The 19975-nt window shown below is 35.1% G+C and overlaps 3 protein-coding genes across 17 annotated transcripts in view; 1 reads left to right on the top strand and 2 right to left on the bottom strand.

Annotated features, from left to right (window-relative positions):
• Positions 1-98: 98 nt before the first annotated feature.
• On the bottom strand, positions 99-11455 carry cd81b (CD81 molecule b). Its single transcript, XM_051869944.1, has 8 exons — positions 11248-11455; positions 8374-8488; positions 3872-3969; positions 2696-2770; positions 2492-2605; positions 2306-2407; positions 884-967; positions 99-778 (listed from the first exon to the last, which is right to left on the bottom strand). Exons 1-8 carry the CDS (start codon positions 11311-11313, stop codon positions 716-718), a joined length of 717 nt encoding a protein of 238 aa, XP_051725904.1. The 5' UTR covers positions 11314-11455; the 3' UTR covers positions 99-715.
• Positions 11456-12575: 1120 nt separating this feature from the next.
• Positions 12576-15537, top strand: c18h11orf58 (chromosome 18 C11orf58 homolog). Its single transcript, XM_051869950.1, has 5 exons — positions 12576-12751; positions 13164-13247; positions 13354-13414; positions 14200-14309; positions 14953-15537. The coding sequence occupies exons 1-5, from the start codon at positions 12695-12697 to the stop codon at positions 15151-15153; spliced, it is 513 nt and encodes a 170-aa protein (XP_051725910.1). The 5' UTR covers positions 12576-12694; the 3' UTR covers positions 15154-15537.
• A 605-nt stretch (positions 15538-16142) lies between these two features.
• Positions 16143-19975, bottom strand: part of plekha7a (pleckstrin homology domain containing, family A member 7a) — a 99631-nt gene continuing 95798 nt past the window's right edge. For all 15 annotated transcript variants that reach the window (XM_051869914.1, XM_051869917.1, XM_051869921.1 and 12 more), the window contains 4 exons: positions 18317-18472; positions 16858-16991; positions 16635-16777; positions 16143-16540 (listed from right to left, as the gene is read on the bottom strand). In XM_051869914.1, the coding sequence (XP_051725874.1) occupies positions 16518-16540; positions 16635-16777; positions 16858-16991; positions 18317-18472 (456 nt within the window). In that variant the 3' untranslated portion in view covers positions 16143-16517. The remainder of the gene's footprint in view (positions 16541-16634; positions 16778-16857; positions 16992-18316; positions 18473-19975) is intronic.

The following is a 19975-nucleotide window of genomic DNA, read 5'->3' as shown; positions in this document are numbered from 1 at the left end:
ATGTACAATAATGTGTTTGCCCAAAACCTTTATGCTTCAAATAAAGTAAGAATGTCCTTATTCAGTACATTACTAACACAACATTCATGACACAATAATTTGGCAGATTTTTTTTGAAGATTTATTAGAAATAAACTTGAATGTTCCCAAAATAAAAACAGTATGGGCTCATTGAGTAATGAATTATTCGATTTGTTTCATGTTGTTTATTATCATGCCATCATCATTAGGGACTAATGAAATCCAATGTGTGATATGCAAGACACAAATGTACTTGTTTGCATAACAGTTTCGTAGGTTAACTCTCTATAAACATCACATTGATTTACTTCACAAACACACACACACTCACACACACACTAAAATGTAAGTGCATTGAAGCACTTTTACTACTAAAAGTTGAAAATAAAAGCAATGTAAGAGAAAATCTAATAAACTGATTAAATAAAAGTAAAATAATACAACATAATAGCAATGTTATCCATATTACTGTCAATCACATTATTCCTCCTCCCTGATATCAGATATTGGTTTATTTATTATAGCGTTCGGTGTGTATTCTGGTGCATTCACATAGGAAGTCCTCTCTACAAACATTGGGATCAATGTTCAATGTTTGGACATCTGAACTCGAAAAGAGAGGGAATGCAAAAGTGAAATGGCCTCCTGCCCATCACTAGGAAAAATCAAACATTGTTGGTCATCATCCAGCATCTCAGTACGCAGGAGCGTTGCGGATGGCACAGCAGAGGACCATGGTGAAGATCATCTCAAAAACCTGGACATGAAGTAGAGAGAAATTACACACACAGGGAAATTTTGGGAGGGGTGATGAGTTATTCTTAGTGCAAGTCTGTAATTGTGCATGTGTGTACATTCTCACCATAATGACAGCAATCACTAGGGCGGCCAATCCAATGACATGGAGCTTCTCAGAGAACAGGTCCCTTAGCTTTGTGTGGCAACTCTGAAGTGCACAAGTTATTTTCAACCATTTTTGGAACATTTTTTTGAAACATTTTGTAACATTCTATAAACTGTAAAGGATTAGTTTACAATTTCCTGATAATTTACTCACCCTCATGTCATCCAAGATGTTCATGTCTTTCTTTTTTCAGTCGAAAAGAAATTAAGGTTTTTGAGGAAAACATTCCAGGATTTTTATCCATATAGTGGACTTCAGTGGGGTTCAACGGGTTGAAGGTCCAAATGTCAGTTTCAGTGCAGCTTCAAAGAGCTCTACATGATCCCAGACGAGGAATAAGAGTCTTATCTAGAGAAACCATTGGTCATTTTCTTAAAAAATAAAATAAAAATCATATACTTTTTAACAACAAATGCTCTTTCTTGCACTGCTCTGCGATGCGTCACGCATTACGCAATCACGTTGGAAAGGTCACACATGACGTAGGCGGAAGTACCGCGGTAGGGTACTCTCCTCCAACTTCAAAATCCTCCGACATCGTTGTTTTACCTTTTTTCGTAAAGGCCGTTTGACGTAGTCTTTGCGTGTTCGCTTTGTAAACACTGGATCGGTACTTCCGCCTACGTCACGCGTGACCTTTCTAATGTGATTACGTAATGCGTGCCGCATCACAGAGCAGTGCAAGACGAGCATTTGTGGTTAAAAAGTATATATATTTTTTATTTTTTTAGAAAATGACTCATCGTTTCGCTAGATAAGAATGCAATTTGGACCTTCAACCCGTTGGTAACTGTTGAAGTCCGCTATATGGAGAAAAATTCTGTAATGTTTTCCTCAAAAGCCTTAATTTCTTTTCGACTGAAGAAAGAAAGGCACACGTGCCAGAAAACATGCAATTTGCTTAAATCAATAAGAAATTCAAATCTGATGTGAACAAGAAACTAAATATTCAGAGATATGAAAAAAAAAAAAATTGTCATAGAAGAATTGAGCCAAAGTGATTGAGAAAAACTGTAACAAGTCCATCCACAATCAAAAACACTGTCAGCTGTCAAAATATCACACATTTTATTGTTACAGGCTGCTTATCTGTTTACAATTTAGCACCATGCCAGCAACCCATATAAAAACATTTAGGCCTAAATTTAAGATTAATGCCTTTGAATTGCACATAAAATTTCCATCAATTTGGAGTAAAAAATGTTTTAACATAAACAAATAAACCTAATGTCAGAAAACGACAAGATCCTAGAGGAGTTAAAACCATCACAGTCTGTTATTGTTATAGAAATATTGTAGTTATGTGTACACATTATTGCCTCCAGAACAGACTGAACTGACATGAGATCTCTATCATGGTCTTAAACATGCAGCAGATACCTGAGAGATGAGCAGGTCAACTGGGTTGGTCTTCTTGGGACACAGAGAGACCTGGACAGCTGTGAAAAGTTCATTATCATCCCCTTTACCACAGCACTCAAGCTAGATATAGAGAGAGTGTGAAAAAGATTATTAACTGGCACAAACAGAGGCATTTTGATGAGAGGATTGATTTTGGTTACTCACTGTGTCATGGAAGACCTCCAGAACTTTAGAAGCTGCCTGTTTGGATGGTGACTCCACAGGATCCACAGCTTTAATGTATGCAACATCATAGAAGTTAATGAGCTCAGTGGAGATCTGGATGGATAGAAAGCGGGAGAGTGACGTTCTCAAAATGAAGGTCTTAACATACAGACTCTTTGAGTGTATATGTGTGTGTAGACTTACTGTGTCCCGGTTAATAAAGCCCCATATTCCTGCTGCCACCTCACAGGCGAAGAGGATCACTAAACATGTGAAGAACTGAGGAAGAAAAAGACAGAAATGTGCAACGAAGAAAGAAGTACTGGAATAGGAAGACTGTTAAGGTATGACTAAAACATCATGACTAAGCAGCACAACCCTTGTTGTGAAAAAGTGCGCTTAATTGTATTGAATGTGTACTTGGCTTAAACTAGTCTCAGACTAAAGTTTGAGCTGTTTTAACTGCACTGATATATCTTAAAATATGTCAGTGCCATCGTTTTGTCTCAAGATGCACACCAGTAATGTTTATTTCTAAGGTACGTTTATAAAAGATACTTAAATCTCCCAATTGAACTAAGGCCTAATCCTGGCTTAATCTAAGCCCTGTCTGTGAAACTGGGTTTAAAATAAATGTACTAAATTGCAACATCGTCATTACAAATGTGTAATTACAAATACATGATAATTAATTAATTATATGATTTTGAAGTTTCAAAAGGAATTACATATATTTTAGTTTGGGTGTCATATTTTCAGCACTACCATATTTTAAAGACAAGTAGTAATTATGAAATTACATATGAATATGTATTTAAGTCCTATTTCAAAAAGCACTTTAAAATTCAGCTAATTGCATTTAATATAAATGTAAACTATAATACATTTTGGTAACACTTCAAAATAATGTCTGATTTAACTAACATGCACTAACAATGAGCTATATATTCTTACAGTATTAATGTTAATGTTATTTGATAAAAATGTTCATACTCATGTTAGTTCACAGTGCAATAACTAATGTTAACATACAACTTTTGAGCATAATAATGTATAGTAAATGTTAAGATTAATATTAACTAAGATTAATGAAAGCTGTAGAAGTATTGTTCATTGTTAGTTCATGTTAACTAATGTATTTAACTATTGTATTGTTATTGTAAAGTGTTACCTACATTATAATTTAACTGCAATGCAGTTAAGTGTCCAAAATCACTATATTCAGTTTGTACTTATGTGTACTTCTTTTTCATTGAAATGCATGCAAAATTAAATGGTTTTGAGTAAGTAAACCATAGTTCTTGTAAAGGTCTTTTAAAGATGGATGGTAAATTTATTAGAGTCATGAAGAATGAAAAGTATGAGTTGAGTAAAACCCACCGTTCCTAAGAGACACTGAGATTCCTGAATAGCTCCATAACAGCCGAGGAACCCCACGAACATCATTACAGCGCCAATCGCTATGAGAACATACACACCTGAAAGAGCAACACAAATCATGTATGTATGAGTCTGACATCAAACATTTAGTAGATCACGTTTAACAGTTTCCACAGGACTCATTCCTCATGATTTTGTAGAAAAGTAACCAGCTAATGCAATATGTTGCCACTAGATGGCATGTGTGCAGCTGTGTTGAACATCACCTCAAATTTGAACCCTATTAGTATATGTTTGTGAATGCATTTAAAACTACTGTATGTGGAGTATATATTGTAATAATCCTAATGATAGATAAATAAATTAATGATAAATAAAATAATGCTCTTTTTCTTCTTACATTTTTCTGCAACTCAAAGTTGAGCTGGTAAAGTCTATTCCTCTCTTTTACATTTAGTTCAGTGGAATTCAGAAGCAAAACTAAAAAAGCTAATGAGCATTTTCCTTTTCCATTAAACACTGTAAAAACACAGAGAGCGATAAAGTCTCAGGCTCAGACTTATAGGTAAAAGAGCATGGTATCTTACAAACTATAAACAGACATGGGAAGATCTAGTCTAAACAGGAAACTTTCACATAACAGAGCCAGATTTGCTTTCTGTGCCCACAAGACTCGCACAACAGCATCTGAATAAAAAAAAGCCTGTACTAAACACATCAAAACATCTGCTTTTCAGCTTCATGTAAATGTGTCATTATTACTGCTCATACTAAAGTTTAGGTAGTTTGTTCTAAACCCCTAAACCAAAGTATTAAAGGGGTCCTTGATTATGATTTCACTTTTTTAACTTTAGTTAGTGTGTAATGTTGCTGTTTGAGCATAAACAACATCTGCAAAGTTACGACGCTCAAAGTTCAGTGCAAAGGGAGATATTTTCTTTTACAGAAATCGATTTTTAAGGACTACAACAAACTGCTGGTAGGGACTACAACGAGCTTCTTCCCGGGTTGGTGACATCACAAACCCCAAAATGTACATAAACCCCGCCCCCGAGAACATGCAACAAAGGGGGTGAGGCCATGTTGGGCTGCTTTAGAGAAGAGGAAGAGTTGTTGTAGTAGAGTGTTGTTACCATGCCGTCATTTTACGCCGGACTGCTTCACAAACGAGGGTCAATTCAACACAAAAGATTAACATGACGGCACATGCTAGTCGATGAGTTGAATCAACTCCATAGCAACTACATAAATTTATCCACTAACCATTCAGAAACATCCAGTTTCATTCTAAAAGTTGTAACTTCTTCCTGAGTCTCTCCATCAGTGTCCGACTCCGGTTTGAACAATGTAAGGCTGAACACCGTTACTGACAATCCTCATTTTGGCTGTGTGAGATTCTCCAGCTTTGTTGTTGTTGAGCAACCGAAGCACGAGCTGTTAAAGCTTCGCCCTCTTCTGGAAAAGGGGGGTGGGAGCAGCAGCTCATTTGCATTTAAAGGGACACACACAAAAATGCAGTGTTTTTGCTCACACCCAAATAGGGGCAAATTTGACAAGCTATAATAAATGATCTGTGGGGTATTTTGAGCTGAAACTTTACAGACACATTCTGGGGACACCAGAGACTTATATTACATCTTGTAAAAGGGGCATTATAGGTCCCCTTTAAACTGACAACACCCACAACACCCGACTGTTTAATATTCCAGTATGTGAGTTAAAAAAAACGTCCCTTTTGAAAAAGTACACTTTAGCATACTGCACAGTCCTAATATAGCCTACGTATATACTTATATACTTTAAAAGTATATTGCTTAAATGCGTAATGTTTTTAGACACTTATGTATGTTAATTGCAATTGAATGAAAATGTACAGTTTAAATTTATATAGGTAGGACTTACATTTTTATATGACTTTGAAATATAGTAGTAGGCCTATAAGGTGTATATACTTACATATATCCTCTTTTACATGAAACAAGTACCCTATATGATGATGCCTCTTTCAGATTTTTTTCATTGCGCAAAACACACTCCCGTCCCTGCTGTTCGAGCTCCACTCTCTGTTTAAAACTTATATTTAGGAATCTGAAAGTATTCTCCAGCCAGATTCCTCTCTAAGCTGTAATGATTTGCTGGAGCGGCCGGGCTTGAACATATTTTTAGGGTTGTTTAACCAGCACTTGAGTGAACCCAAGCACTGCTCATTCTAATTTGTGGTGTAACGGGCACATGAGCAGGGCTTTTTCAATTACACGGATGTTCAGTAGCAGTGGGAGTACAACTCTTCATCTCTCTTCTTTCTCTGGGTGGGCCAGACCAACAACCCTAACTTCTTTAATCAGAAAAGGTTGTTGCTGCTATAAAAAGGAACAGGCGGAGCTCTCCATGTACTTATACTGAGTGGAGAGAGACAACCCGATGGTTTCTGCAAAAATTAATGGGCACTAACTCTATCCTAGTGCCCACAACATGCTGACCTTGTGCCGCTGAACTCTCTGTGTGTGCATCTGCTGTGGTTAAGTGTGTAAACGTGAGTATATGTATGTGCACATACGGGTGGAGTATGAACACGCCCTGTGGTAACTTTTAGTCTTTCCCTGGTTCTTTAAAACACCCTGTGGGTGTGTCTGTAGAATCACTGACTTCATGTGAAAACAGTAAAATGAAGTGTTATTAAAGAAAAAAATACAGGAACGACAACATGACTACCTCTGACTAACAGGATCAAAGCTCTTATGCAATGATATTGCGCTGCTGCCATCATATAAGTTGTTTAAACACACACACGTACACACAAAGTGATTTAGTGGCCCTGTCAAAGTCCAGCTTAGAACGTTTCCTGCTCCCATCTTCTGAGGAGACATGCACCTCTATTTCAGGAGTAATTGTTTCTCAAAGTTCACAGTGCAAAGGCTTCCTGATCATGCAAAGTCATCATGAAATCAAAATAGACAATTTTTATTTTTTTATGAAAAATTTCCCGATTTATTATAAACGATTCATCTTTGCACATCATTATTATTTTAAAATTCATGTGCCCTCATAATCTAGATTAGGGAAGAAATAAGGACACAATAGGGAAGAAAAGACTATTGCAACTTCCGTTTCATCGTGCCAACTTTAACAACTATTATTATCATATATATATATATATATATATATATATATATATATATATATATGCCTCATTAGTGACTGTTTTTATGGGTCGCTCTCTAGACGTAAGCCGTCCGCCATTTTGGAACGGTCAGTGAACATTCGAGAGCAAGCTGACTGCGCATCTGCAACCGTAGTAAGACGCATGTACGAATATCTATAGACTTCAGCAGTTGATTTTGCTAAACTAACACCATACAACAAGACGAAGGCATCAGTTAACACGACATTAAAAAGTTATCATAGTAAACATTAAAAAGTATGGTAAATATGAGGTAATGCATATAAAAACACAAACCAACACATACCTGTGAAAGGTTATCCCATTTCTTCGGGAATTTAAATCTTGGCGGTTTCACAACCAGAAGCTGCGCAATGTTGTGGCACCGAGTTTTGCTGTCGACATACTGACCGTGCCAAGATGCCGGCACGCCGACGTGTCTGGAGCGTTTTAATTAGGCATCTACGTATACATATCTATGATTATTATACCATGGTCTGTTTAAATACTTGATTCTGATTGGCTGGAAGATGTGCAATAAAACCATTTAATGCACAGGTAGTTCCAGTCAGTTTAACTTTAGTTAGTGTGTAATGTTGCTGTTAGAGCATAAACAACATCTGCAAAGTTATGACGCTCAAAGTTCAATGCAAAGGGAGATATTTTCTTTTACAGAAATCGCTTTTTAAGGACTACAACAAACGGCTGGTAGGAACTACAACGAGCTTCTTCCTGGGTTGGTGACATCATCACTAACCCTAAAATTTACATAAACCCCGCCCCCGAGAACACACAAAAAAAGGGGTAAGGCCATGTTTATTTATGCTGACTTTCAGTTGTTCTGTATCTGTTTTGTCTTTTTTTTTGTTTTGTCTGCGTTTTTGTTGTGAGCAGACAGAAATACAGAAATAAATAATAATCGATAATAATAATTTCAAATATTCTGCTCATTACTTTAAACAACATTGTAAAGGATTATATATAATAATAAAACCCACATAAGTTAAGTGTTACGTAAGACCTAAAATGATAATGAATAACACTGAAATAAATGTTTCTTATCTAAACCATACTTTATGAGGATATAATTAATCGAGCAGTAATAAGCATTTAGGTTGGAAATGAATGGGCAAGATAATTTTGCAGATGGTTATGATGGCAGGGTTTGGGTGGCTAGTTTAAATAACAAGGTTGGATAATTGAAACTAGATAGTAGTTCACATTTTAAATCTGAACCTGGGATGAACCAGCTCTTTCAGATGACAATTGTATTTATAATTGAACTTAATACTTTGTTATCAATGGCCTAGCCAGCTTTAGTGTGTGAGTGGAAGTCACTTACTGATATAAAAGGTTCCTGGTGCTTGAGTCCCCTCAAACTGGAGCATTAGGAGGCTGCTGGTTTGACTATCATGGCGAAGCCACAGAGCTACACCCAGAATCACACCACCAGCCAGCTAAAAATAAGAGAAGACCAAAGAGAAATGTGTACTAGCGCTTTTCAGAAAACATTCACCGTTTAAATACCTTTGATGACAGCCGGAATTTAAAATCATTCTACGGTTGTCATCGCCCAGAAATGTTTATTTCAATTCACTTTCCGGAGGTCATTGCAGAGGTCATTTCTTCCTGCATTTGGGGAAGAAACATCTGACAGGTCTAGTGTTATTCACGCACAAAAAAGGGTGGTCCTCCTCTTCAGTTCTCTGTGATACGCTTTGTTTGTTTATTTTTTTGTAATTTGTGGAGCAGGAAGCAGCAGCTTCACTAAGAGAATTGTGGAAATCAGATATATTTTTGTGTTGGCTCCGTGTAAAGTACAATGACAGGAAACAATACGCGTCTCAAGAGGGTTTGGGATTGGTGCTGTGATATCACACAACATCATTCTCATGTAAGCTAAAGGTCTTGAATGAATTTAAATTTGCAGCATTGTGAAGTAGACTTTTATTAAGATGAGTCAGAAAAGTTACGTGATTTTTTATTTTTAACTTTTGAACAACTCAGAACTGAGGTAAACATCATTTATTTCCAGTAATGAATGTTATTCCATAATGTTTGTCCTGCTGCTAAATGCTAATTTGACATTCCTCAAAGCTCATAATTAGTTTTTTTACTCTATGATATCATTGTTTGAACATCATGTGATGTTTTAATCAACAGAGGCTCTGCGGACTGTATGTAAGCATTTTATGAAGGTAACTTGTTGCTCTGTGATTCTTTCTTTCGTATTTGCTTCAGTTATTTTAAGGTGTATTCATGTCCCTAAAGCAGATGGACATAATTATAGAGAGTGTAAAAATATAGCAAAACCACAGCTAACCCTCATTCTACAGGAGGCTCTCTGGAGCCACATTTTCTTTATGTCTAGGAACACATACACAAGACAAACTCTGACTACACCATTTAACTGACTGTGAGATGCAAAAGAAACTATGCTTCACAAAATATTATGCATGAAAACACCAAATTATCTATGACTTGACATGCATTTATTCCAGTTAATGTACAGGTATGTGTTTTAAATGTCCTTAAACTGTAATAAATCATAAAACACTGTGGAAAAAAATCTGTGAGAAGAATGGTGAGAAAAAATGTGGTGAAAAGCACATCTAATCAATAGACCCACAAGAAGAACTTATGTGATTTTCTGCTCTGAAGATAGGGATGCACCGATATGAAAAATTTGGCCGATACCGATAACCGATGATACTTTAGATTTGAAAGCTGATAACCGATATATTGGCCGACAAATCTCAGCTGAAGGAAATAATTTATTATTTACCTGCTTTAATATATCGGCCAGATTTTAACTATAACGATAACATTATAAATTAGGGATGCACAGATATGAATATTTTGGCCGATACCGATAATACTTTAGATTTGAAAGCCGATAATGGATATATTGGCCGATAAATCTCAGCTGAAGGAAATAATTTATTATTTACCTGCTTTAATATATCGGCCACATTTTTACTATAACGATAACATTAAAAATTAGGGATGCACCGATATGAAAATTTTGGCCGATACCGATAACCGATGATACTTTAGATTTAAAAGCCAATAACCGATATATTGGCAGATAAATCTCAGCTGAAGGAAATAATCCATTATTTATCTGCTTTAATATATCGGCCACATTTTAACTATAATGATAACATAAAAAATTAGGGATACACCGATATGAACATTTTGGCCGAAACCGATAATACTTTAGATTTGAAAGCCGATAACGGATATATTTGCCGATAAATCTCAGCTGAAGGAAATAATCCATTATTTATCTGCTTTAATATATCGGCCACATTTTAACTATAACGATAACATTAAAAATTAGGGATGCACTGATATGAAAATTTACTTTAGATTTGAAAGCCTATAACCGATATATTGACCGATAAATCGAAATCAAAATTTTTATATAATTTTTGAAAGCCTGATTACAAAAACAAAAGTCTCACCATTAAAAGCCATGTCCCAAGCACACAATTATAATGTTTTCATTATAATATTATGTAGCCTACATGGCAAACTTGCACTGCACATGTTGCACTTAACTGTATTTTCCTTTTTGAAGTGATTTCAATCATATAAGCAATTAAAAACAATAATGGAGGACATCTGAAGTGTCTCAGCTGAAGGAAATAATACATTATTTATCAGCTTTAATATATCGGCCAAATTTTTTTATCGGGCCGATAACAAAAACATTAAAAATGAACATATATTGGCCGATACCGATATGGTGGTTGATATATAGTGCATCCCTATTTGAAGACTTAACAGGGAAAATTCTCAGAACTTTGGCTAACATCCTGGAAAAGGTTCCTTCTGTGAACAAACTTTCCTCCAGTATAGAATGTTTGTTCAAAGTTCTCTGGTCTTAAATCACGCTCTCAAAACATTAGCACAAAAGACATTATATTTACAGTACAACTCTTTTTTTTCTGAAAGGATTTTTTAGTTGAACGTTTTTAAAATGTTACTACTTGTTTCTGAATCTTCAGGAGAACATTCAAACGTAACGTTTGCATAACCAAGGTGGGAAAAAGGTTAAAAACTGGACAGAGAACGTTCAGAAATAACGTTGTCATATCTTAATTGAAACATTAGCGAAAAGTTCTTACTACGTATTTTTGTTAGCTAGGATTGCTTTTGACTTCTTCAATGATATTAGTAAAGAAACAATAATATTGGTAAACAAACTTACCCAGAAAATGAAGTTTAAGAAGAAAAGCATATATTTGATGCACTGAGAGCAGCCGGTAACAGCCATGGCTTGATATCGTCGAAGACGCTGAAATGATGCTGGTCTGGAAGAAGATGAGGTTCAGTCAGTTCCACAGATGGATATGAGTGGATGTGAAGGCAGACCGGATGGATCTCCGAGACTACCCACGAGCTCATGTGTTTATATAAACGCACTGAGCCAGAAAAAAAGAGAGAGATGTCCCGTGCCAAGCTCTACCCCTCATTTACATATATATAAAAACCTTGTTTTAATTGATTAAACGGCAATGCATGACGAGTCTAAATTCACATCAGTTGGTACAAAGACATGAAAAAATACTATAGTAATTTATAGTAAATACTATAGTATTTTTGAACCATACTATAGTAAAGTAATTGAATTAATTTGTTGTGGTAACTCTATAGTTGCTGTGGTAATATAACAACTATAGTAGCCTAGCCTAATACAAACAAATTACTTTACCCAAAACTGTACTAAGTTTTCTACAACAATAGGGTATATTATACTACAATACACTACAGTTTACTGTAGTAAAAACTAAAGTATACTACAGTATTTATTACAGTTTACTAGTTAATACTACAGTATGCTGTAGCATTCATTAACAAAGTGTTGTAAATACTATAATATATACAGTATACTACAATTTACTATAGTATGGTTCAAAAACACTATAGTATTTACTAGTATTTTTTCATGTGGGATGGCTCTTTTGTAGGCTATATATTTTACATTATAATTTAGCTATATTATATTCTCTATATTTTATTTGATCATATAATCTATATATGTTTTATATTATAATATATTCACCCTAAAAACTAAATGTTTTCAACATTTAGCCTACCATTTACTAAAAAAAAAAATAGGCTACCAAAGTTAATTTAAAGTAGTAACCTCCTAAACAATTAAAAATGTTTCTAACCATGTGAATTTGTTGGCCAGTAATTAAATGTAGGCATATGTATGGATACACAGGCCTGCAAAAAACGGAAAAGACATAATACGTTACATATAACATACTAAAATCACCCCAAAAGTCCGTTAAAAAATAATACAGTTCAAGTCCCATGATCGTAAACACATTAGCCCATCATACAATGAATAGCAATAGGCTACAATCGGCTACGTAAAAAAAGTTTTCAGCTCATATTTTGAAGACCAAAAACCAGGTTTCAAATATGCTGTTTATATTTATGGATATGGTATATTGGTTGGTTGAAAACAAATAAACAAAACATTAGGTTAAAAATAGAGGAGACTCGATTTTGCGTCGTTATAACTACAACTTCCAAGATGCACTGCGCGCAGGTCAAGATAGCTACTAGCTGCTAAGTAAACGGTGAAGCAGACAGACAGGCGCAAGCAATGTTGATTTGACTACTGTTGTTCAAAACCTTTGAAAATGAGTTCTTCAGACGAAAAATGTAAAGGCACAAAACGACCCGCATCTCCAGATGAAGTATGTGTTTTCCATCATCATGTATTTTTCAATTAACTACAGCTGATCTGACATTTTGGTGAACCCAAAATGTTAGCAGATTGTTAGCAGTGTGCTGCTACAACTATTTTTAAATGTTAGTCGTGTGCCGAAGGAGTTACATATGCATTTTACTAGTGTATTATCTGCCTTTTTGGTACTTTATTCCGCTTTGCATTGGCTATAAATGATTTTGCATAGCTAGCTACTGTACCAGATAATTCATTTCCAGGTGATATCTGTTAAGCGTTTTCTGCATTCATAGATACAGGTCATTTTTATATATATATATATATATATAGTTTAAAAAAAACTTTTATTATTAGAAATAATTTTTAATTGTATGTGCTTTTCTGACACACTAATGTGAATCTGTTTTGACCTGTTAATGCAGACCGGATCCACACAATGGACATCAGCAGATTTAGGGACAGACGAAAGGAAGCAGAAGTTTTTGAGGCTGATGGGAGCAGGAAAGGTAAATTTCTTTCTGTTATTAAGTCACTTCAACTGTTTCAAACAGTTATCTAATTACAAAGTGAACATCACACATTCTTGTTTCAAATGTTTTCATGCATTGACAGAAAGAGCACACTGGACGCCTTGTTATTGGGGATCACAAGTCAACGTCCCATTTCCGCAGTGGTGAGTCTCTAGGGTGGAAGTGAAGGGTTGCTGGAAAGTGATTGCAGTCTCCTATTGTGTTGGATGAGACACTTCAAAATCCCCGGTTGTATGGGGACTGCATCAGATGACATCCTGTACTCCACATATCCTTTTCCTTACAGTGCAGCTTAAGAGAACATACTCTGACCTTTAAACCAACCACCGGTAAAGTTCTGTCATTTACTGACCACATAGGACTACGTTACAATGCAGTGTACACTTGTAAAATATAAAACAACTACCTTAATTAAGTTTCTTATTGATATACGCTGTGTGAAACAAACCATGAGGGAGACATTATTGTTATGGGAAATTGTTTGAATTTATCAAAGTCATCATAGTCATCATACTTGTCATATTTTTATCAAACAATTTATATTTTTATAAATAAATAAAATATTATATAACAGTATATATTTATACATATAAAATAAAATATATAACATATACATATATATGTATGTATGTATATATATATATATATATAAAATATAATTTTTTGTTGCTTTGAATATAAATATTTATATGTGTGTGTGTGTATATATATATGTATGTGTGTATATATATATATATATATATATATATATATATATATATATATATATATATATATATATATATATATAAAAATAAATAAAATATGGTGTACAATAAAACATTTGTAGCAATAAAAAATTTTTATGGGAAAATATTGACAAGTATGATGGCCTTTTATTGTCTGTACTGAAGATGTAATATTGTTGTATCTGATTGTGTGTCTGTAGGGTCAGAGGATCAGAAGATTAACGCAGAGCTGGAACACCAGTATCAGCAGGGTCTGGATGGGAAGATATCAGGGAGGAACAGGAGACACGTCGGCCTGGGCTTTAGTGAGGTCCGAACACTCTCTTATGTCCTGGGTATATGCTAGTGTACGCCCACAGTCGAATGCACAGGCTTGCAAAGCATACTTCATTTGACTTATACACAGTTGCTCGAAGCATCCGCAGTTTTGAGCAATCTCTCGCCACGAGTTACAACCTATGTAAACATCTTTGTATTCTTTCATGCTAGAGTTGTACAAATGAGGGCACTTTCTAATCTCTTCACACAATCTCTCGTCTATGTAGGCCTCCATTGTCGCTGTAGCTTGCACATGTTCTGGTCTGTTCTGTCTTTGACTATCTTGTGAATCGACACCCCCAGGGCACGGTTGCCACCTTGTGGATAAACTAATAACTACAAAAACAATTAATTGTGCATGTGTGACTTGCACTTACAAAAATCTGGCGGTGCGCATACTCTTTTGATGACGAAATTCACATCAGGTGCATTACGCTGACCCTCGCGTATGCGTAAAAAGCGAACGATACTTTGGGCTTTATAAGCTGTGTGTTGAAATAATGTTGATAAATTGAGATTATCATATTGGGAATTACTCCTGGGTAAGCTTTGCCTGTGGCTTTGAGGGATATACAGTATAAGTGATGAGCACGTTTTGTTGATTTGTTGTGAACTGCTGTGCTTCCTCTTCACAGCCCGATCCACCCGCTGTGAGTCTGAGCGCTGCTGTGCCAGAGAAGTCGGACAGTTCAGAAAAGGCCAGTGAACAAACATCAGAACCACAGAAGGAAGAGAAAACACCTTCATCCAAGGCAGAGCTTAAGAAACAGGAAGAGCACACAGACTCAGAGGACAAGAAAAAGACTTTTAAAATGGCATTTGTAAAAGCCACATAAATGGCTTTTTTGTTATTTGTTGTTTTTTTTGCAATTTCTTGATCTCCTAAAATGTTACAGTAATTCATTGAGAGTGAGAGCACATTTTTATTTCCTTTAAAAAAGATGAAATTGTGGTTTTCAATTTTAAATGTAATCACGTCAGTGCCATGTTATTTGGACTTGCTTGAACTTGTTGAGAACTGTTTCTTCTGTACAAATTAAAGAAATAGTTCCTACAAGAAACGAAATCCTGTCTGTCTACTCAGCCCTTAAGATTTCATATAAACATGAGGATGAGCAGAAACTAAGGTTATCAAGAAACAGCGATGCATTCATTTGCAGACAAAATGTCAATTGTGTGTATTAAGTCAATGTGTGAATATCAATAAAGAGTAAAAATTGTTTTGTGATTTAAAAACTAGAACTTTCCAGTTAAAGTGCTGTCAAATCGATTAATTGCATCTAACATAAGTTTGTTTACATAATGCTTATACAATGTGTATGTATATATACAGACACATAATATACACGTGTAAACAAACTTGTTAGATGAGATTAATTGCGATTAATTTGACAGCACTTATGTGTGTATATGTGTATATATTAGTGCTGTTAAATTGATTAATTGCATCTAACAAAAGTTTACATAATGTGTATATATAAATATATATATTATATATATATATATATATATACACACACACTATGTAAACAAGCTTTTATTTTAGATGAAATTAATTGCGATTAATCAATTTGACAGCACGTGTGTGTGTGTGTGTATATATATATATATATATATATATATATATATACACACTGCATTTATATATATATATATATACACTGCATTTATATATATATATATATATATATAAATGTTCTTGTTAAACAAAGTGTTGTTAAACTAGGAAATACAACACCTCATGCCTGAAAACAATTATGAAATTCAAGTTGAATAATGGTGTATCTGGAACCGCTGTTTTAAAAACATGAAAAGTAACAAATAATTATAACCTTGTGAAATACAAACTTTATTTAGAGCATGAGTATGAAAATTATGATTTTTAAAGCTAAATCAAATAACATGAAGATGACAGTTTTCTTGAGTTTTGCAGAATGGATCAAAGTATTTCACAATCAAAGGTACTTTTAAAATACATAACACTGCAAACGATTAAGTACATTTTTAACAAAAAATGACATGCAACATCAAACATTTTCCATATTAGAACATTAAAACAGTGTAGCTGGCCAAGCATTTACCAGTAAAATGAATAAAAACATATAAAACGTTCTGAACATTGGAGAACCTGAATGATTGAATGTGAATTATAAATATTTGGTACAAAAAATATTGTTCTTTGGATCCCCAAGAAAGCTTCTCAACAGTCAGACATGGCGTTTGCTGCAAAACAAAACATTAAAATTACTTTAAAATATCAGGAAGACATTGTGTATAATCAAATGTTCACTATTCCCAGCGATGCCGGATGTCTCACCTGTGACCTGCTTCCTCTTGATGAAGGCCTCTGTGGCGAGAGCACGAGGAACACTCATGATCCTCTCCTGCTGCTGCAGCGCACTATCCAGCTCAGTGAAATCTATCTGCTCTGCATCCACAGACTGTGGCATAAACTTCCCACTGAAATGCCACAATAGAAGACTCAACATCTAAGCACATCGTGCATTTACATCTGTTTATGTCTTGTTTTCCCACCATACCTCGACTTAGACAGTAGGCTTTTTATCTTTGATACGGTACGAGAACGAGCCTCCTTCTCTTCTGGAGTCAGGTCTTCATCTGACTCAACTTCCATGAGTCGCTTTGGGATGGGCACCTTCTGCGGCGTCGACAGCTGAGGTGGGACAGGGGGCAAGTTCAGCTATAACCAGTGTTGGGGGTAATGCATTACAAGTAACCTGTTTTTATTGCATTAGTAAAAGTGATAACTTTTTCTTCTTTAATCCAGAATGGCAGCACAGCTGAAAGGTTTGTTTGAACTGCGCTCTCTACTGTACAGACGTGAATGTGCATTTCCTTCAGCCTGAGGCTTATTCATTTCACTTTTGGTGTAAAAGGGCCTTTAAATTTGCCAAAACTGAACTTTTTTTGTTATTAAAAGACAAATACGCAAGCCCAGCCCAGGTGAGAAAAACGCAAAGTAACGTAACACATTACTTTCCATAAAAAGTAACTAAGTAATGCAATTAATTACTTTTTAGGGAGTAACACAAGATTGTAACGCATTACTTTTAAAACATTTCCAAGGCTTCTAAATTATAAACATGATCAAAACTTGACTGACAAACTCGTTGTACACAATCTACCAAATACTGTCTGTCAGATGATTGATAGTTTATGCTTTTTTAGCAAATAAAAGCTCTTTTAGTATATAATACCAAAAACATCTTTCAGGTCATGGTTCATGAGTCCTTTTGCTTTGAAATGTTTACTTATTTTTTATAAAGAAAACATAAAAATAACTTATATTGTTAGTAATATTTCAAAATGAACTTTTACTGGACTGAAGAAACTTGATTGCCTATAGATAATTTTTTAGAAAAATCATGTTAAATTATCTCAAATATACATCAAGCTTTTGAGAAACGTTTATTGAGAAATCTCTGAATCATCATGGTTTGCATTACATTATATGTTTATATATATATATAATTTTTCTAAGACATTATTAGGAGATATAGATAACTGATATTTATATGCATTTTATGTAAGTAGTCTGCTGTACTGTTATAAAAATCTCATTGATTTGCATTACAAGTTATCAGAATTTCATTTTCTTTTTGAATATCATAAATATCAGCAAATGCACCAAATTACATATTCTTACTTAGTTTGGGCATCTGAATAAAACTGAGGTGTTTTTTTTCCTCATCGAGTGTGAGCTCCGTATTCCCACTGTATCGGCCATAGAAGCCTGATCTATCAAATATGATACTCAACAAAAAACACATATGCAAACTTTTTTTTTTTTTATATTTTGTCTAAAGGTTCAATAAACTGTTCCATTAAAAAAAAAAAAACTACTGACTATTATTTCTTAAGTCAGTGTCTATACAGGGTTAAAATCCAATTTGGAAGGATTGAACTGTTGAATCAGGTGATTTTAAACATGATTTTAAGCACTGAATGTTAGCAAACATCACTAAAATTTGACTATACCTCTCGGGTAAGATCGAACTCAAAGTCCACAGTCTCCAGCTCCTGTTCGCTCATTGGTCGGGCCTCAACCGTCAGCCATTCATCAGATACCGGCCGTTGTGTTTCGGTGAGTAAGGTCCGTTTCGGTCGCTGCAAATCAATGACTTTATCCCATCCCTACTAGGGCGAAGACAACAATATACAACATTTAGGCAACACGCACTACAGCTCCTCTGTAAATGAGCCTTGATCCTGGATTTAAAACCTAATATGGGTCAGACACACAATATCCTTGCCATATCAAGGGAGCTGATATCAATTGTGAAATTATAAATGGTTGGCAGATCAACTGTTTGAAATGTCTTTAGTTGGCAGTTTGTCAAAAGAGAGTAACTAAAAGTCTGTCTGGCAGCCATTTTTATGTTTTTGTAGTTTCTCCTGCACTTAAATTTAAGCCTGAAGAGACAGGAAAATAAGAGGGGAAAAAACAGTTATTACTTACAGGCATTAGACAATTGTGTCACTGTTACAAATCAAACCCATCACCAAATTACAACATGCTGTAGAATTTTGTAGTTGAACACATCTAGCCATGCATAACAGCTTACAATCAACTCGAACAATTAAACAATCATGCAAAACCATCCATTCATTTTTACTTAACAACTTAGAGGATACCATCTACAACTCAGTTGTCAGTTAACTGCAATGAAAAACAAAGTATTTAGACAATTTCCTCTGTTTATTTGCGCCTTTAGAGCAAACCTCAAAATTCAGACGTTGTTGGATTGATGTACACAACAATATTATATTTGTCTTACAGTTAGTCTGCTGTTATCACAGTTCTGTTTTGATTTAATAATGGTTCTTTTTGCCTTCTGACAAACAGGTTAACAGTGATGAAGTTGCTGATGTGGTTAAAGACTCCATGAAATGCCGTAATGAGTGCAGTTTTCTGTCCTGTAGATTGTACATTTAAGAGTGCACTAATACATAGATGGCCTTAAAGGGGACCTATTATACTTTTACAAGATGTAATATAAGTCTCTGGTGTCCCCAGGATGTGTCTGTGAAGTTTCAGCTCAAAATACCCCACAGGTCATTTATTATAGCTTGTCAAATTTGCCCCTATTCGGGTGTGAGCAAAAACACGCCGTTTTCGTGTGTGTCCCTTTAAATGCAAATGAGCTGCTGCTCCCACCCCCCTTTTCCAGAAGAGGGCGGAGCTTTAACAGCTTGCGCTTTGGTTGCTCAACAACAACAAAGCTGGAGAATCTCCAACATGGCCTCGCCCCCTTTGTTGCGTATACTCGGGGGCAGAGTTTATGTAAATTTTAGGGTTAGTGATGTCACCAACCCGGGAAGAAGCTCGTTGTAGTCCCTACCAGCCGTTTGTTGTAGTCCTTAAACAGCGAATTCTGTAAAAGAAAATATCTCCCTTTGCATTGAACTGTGAGCGTCGTAACTTTGCAGATGTTGTTTATGTTCAAACAGCAACATTACACGCTAACTAAAGTTTAAAAAAGTGGAATCATAATCAACCACCCCTTTAAAGCTAACAGACAAACTGCGATTTTTATTTCATGGAGTCTTCAAAGAAGAAAATTCAGCCAAATATCTACAGAGACATTCATGTATAGGGGATTTTAATGGTTTAGAGGAAAGTTTGAATCAAATTGA

This window comes from Ctenopharyngodon idella, chromosome 18 (assembly GCF_019924925.1).
Source record: "Ctenopharyngodon idella isolate HZGC_01 chromosome 18, HZGC01, whole genome shotgun sequence".
NCBI classification, from domain to species: Eukaryota; Metazoa; Chordata; class Actinopteri; order Cypriniformes; family Xenocyprididae; genus Ctenopharyngodon; species Ctenopharyngodon idella.
This window is presented reverse-complemented; position numbering and strand designations above follow the sequence as displayed.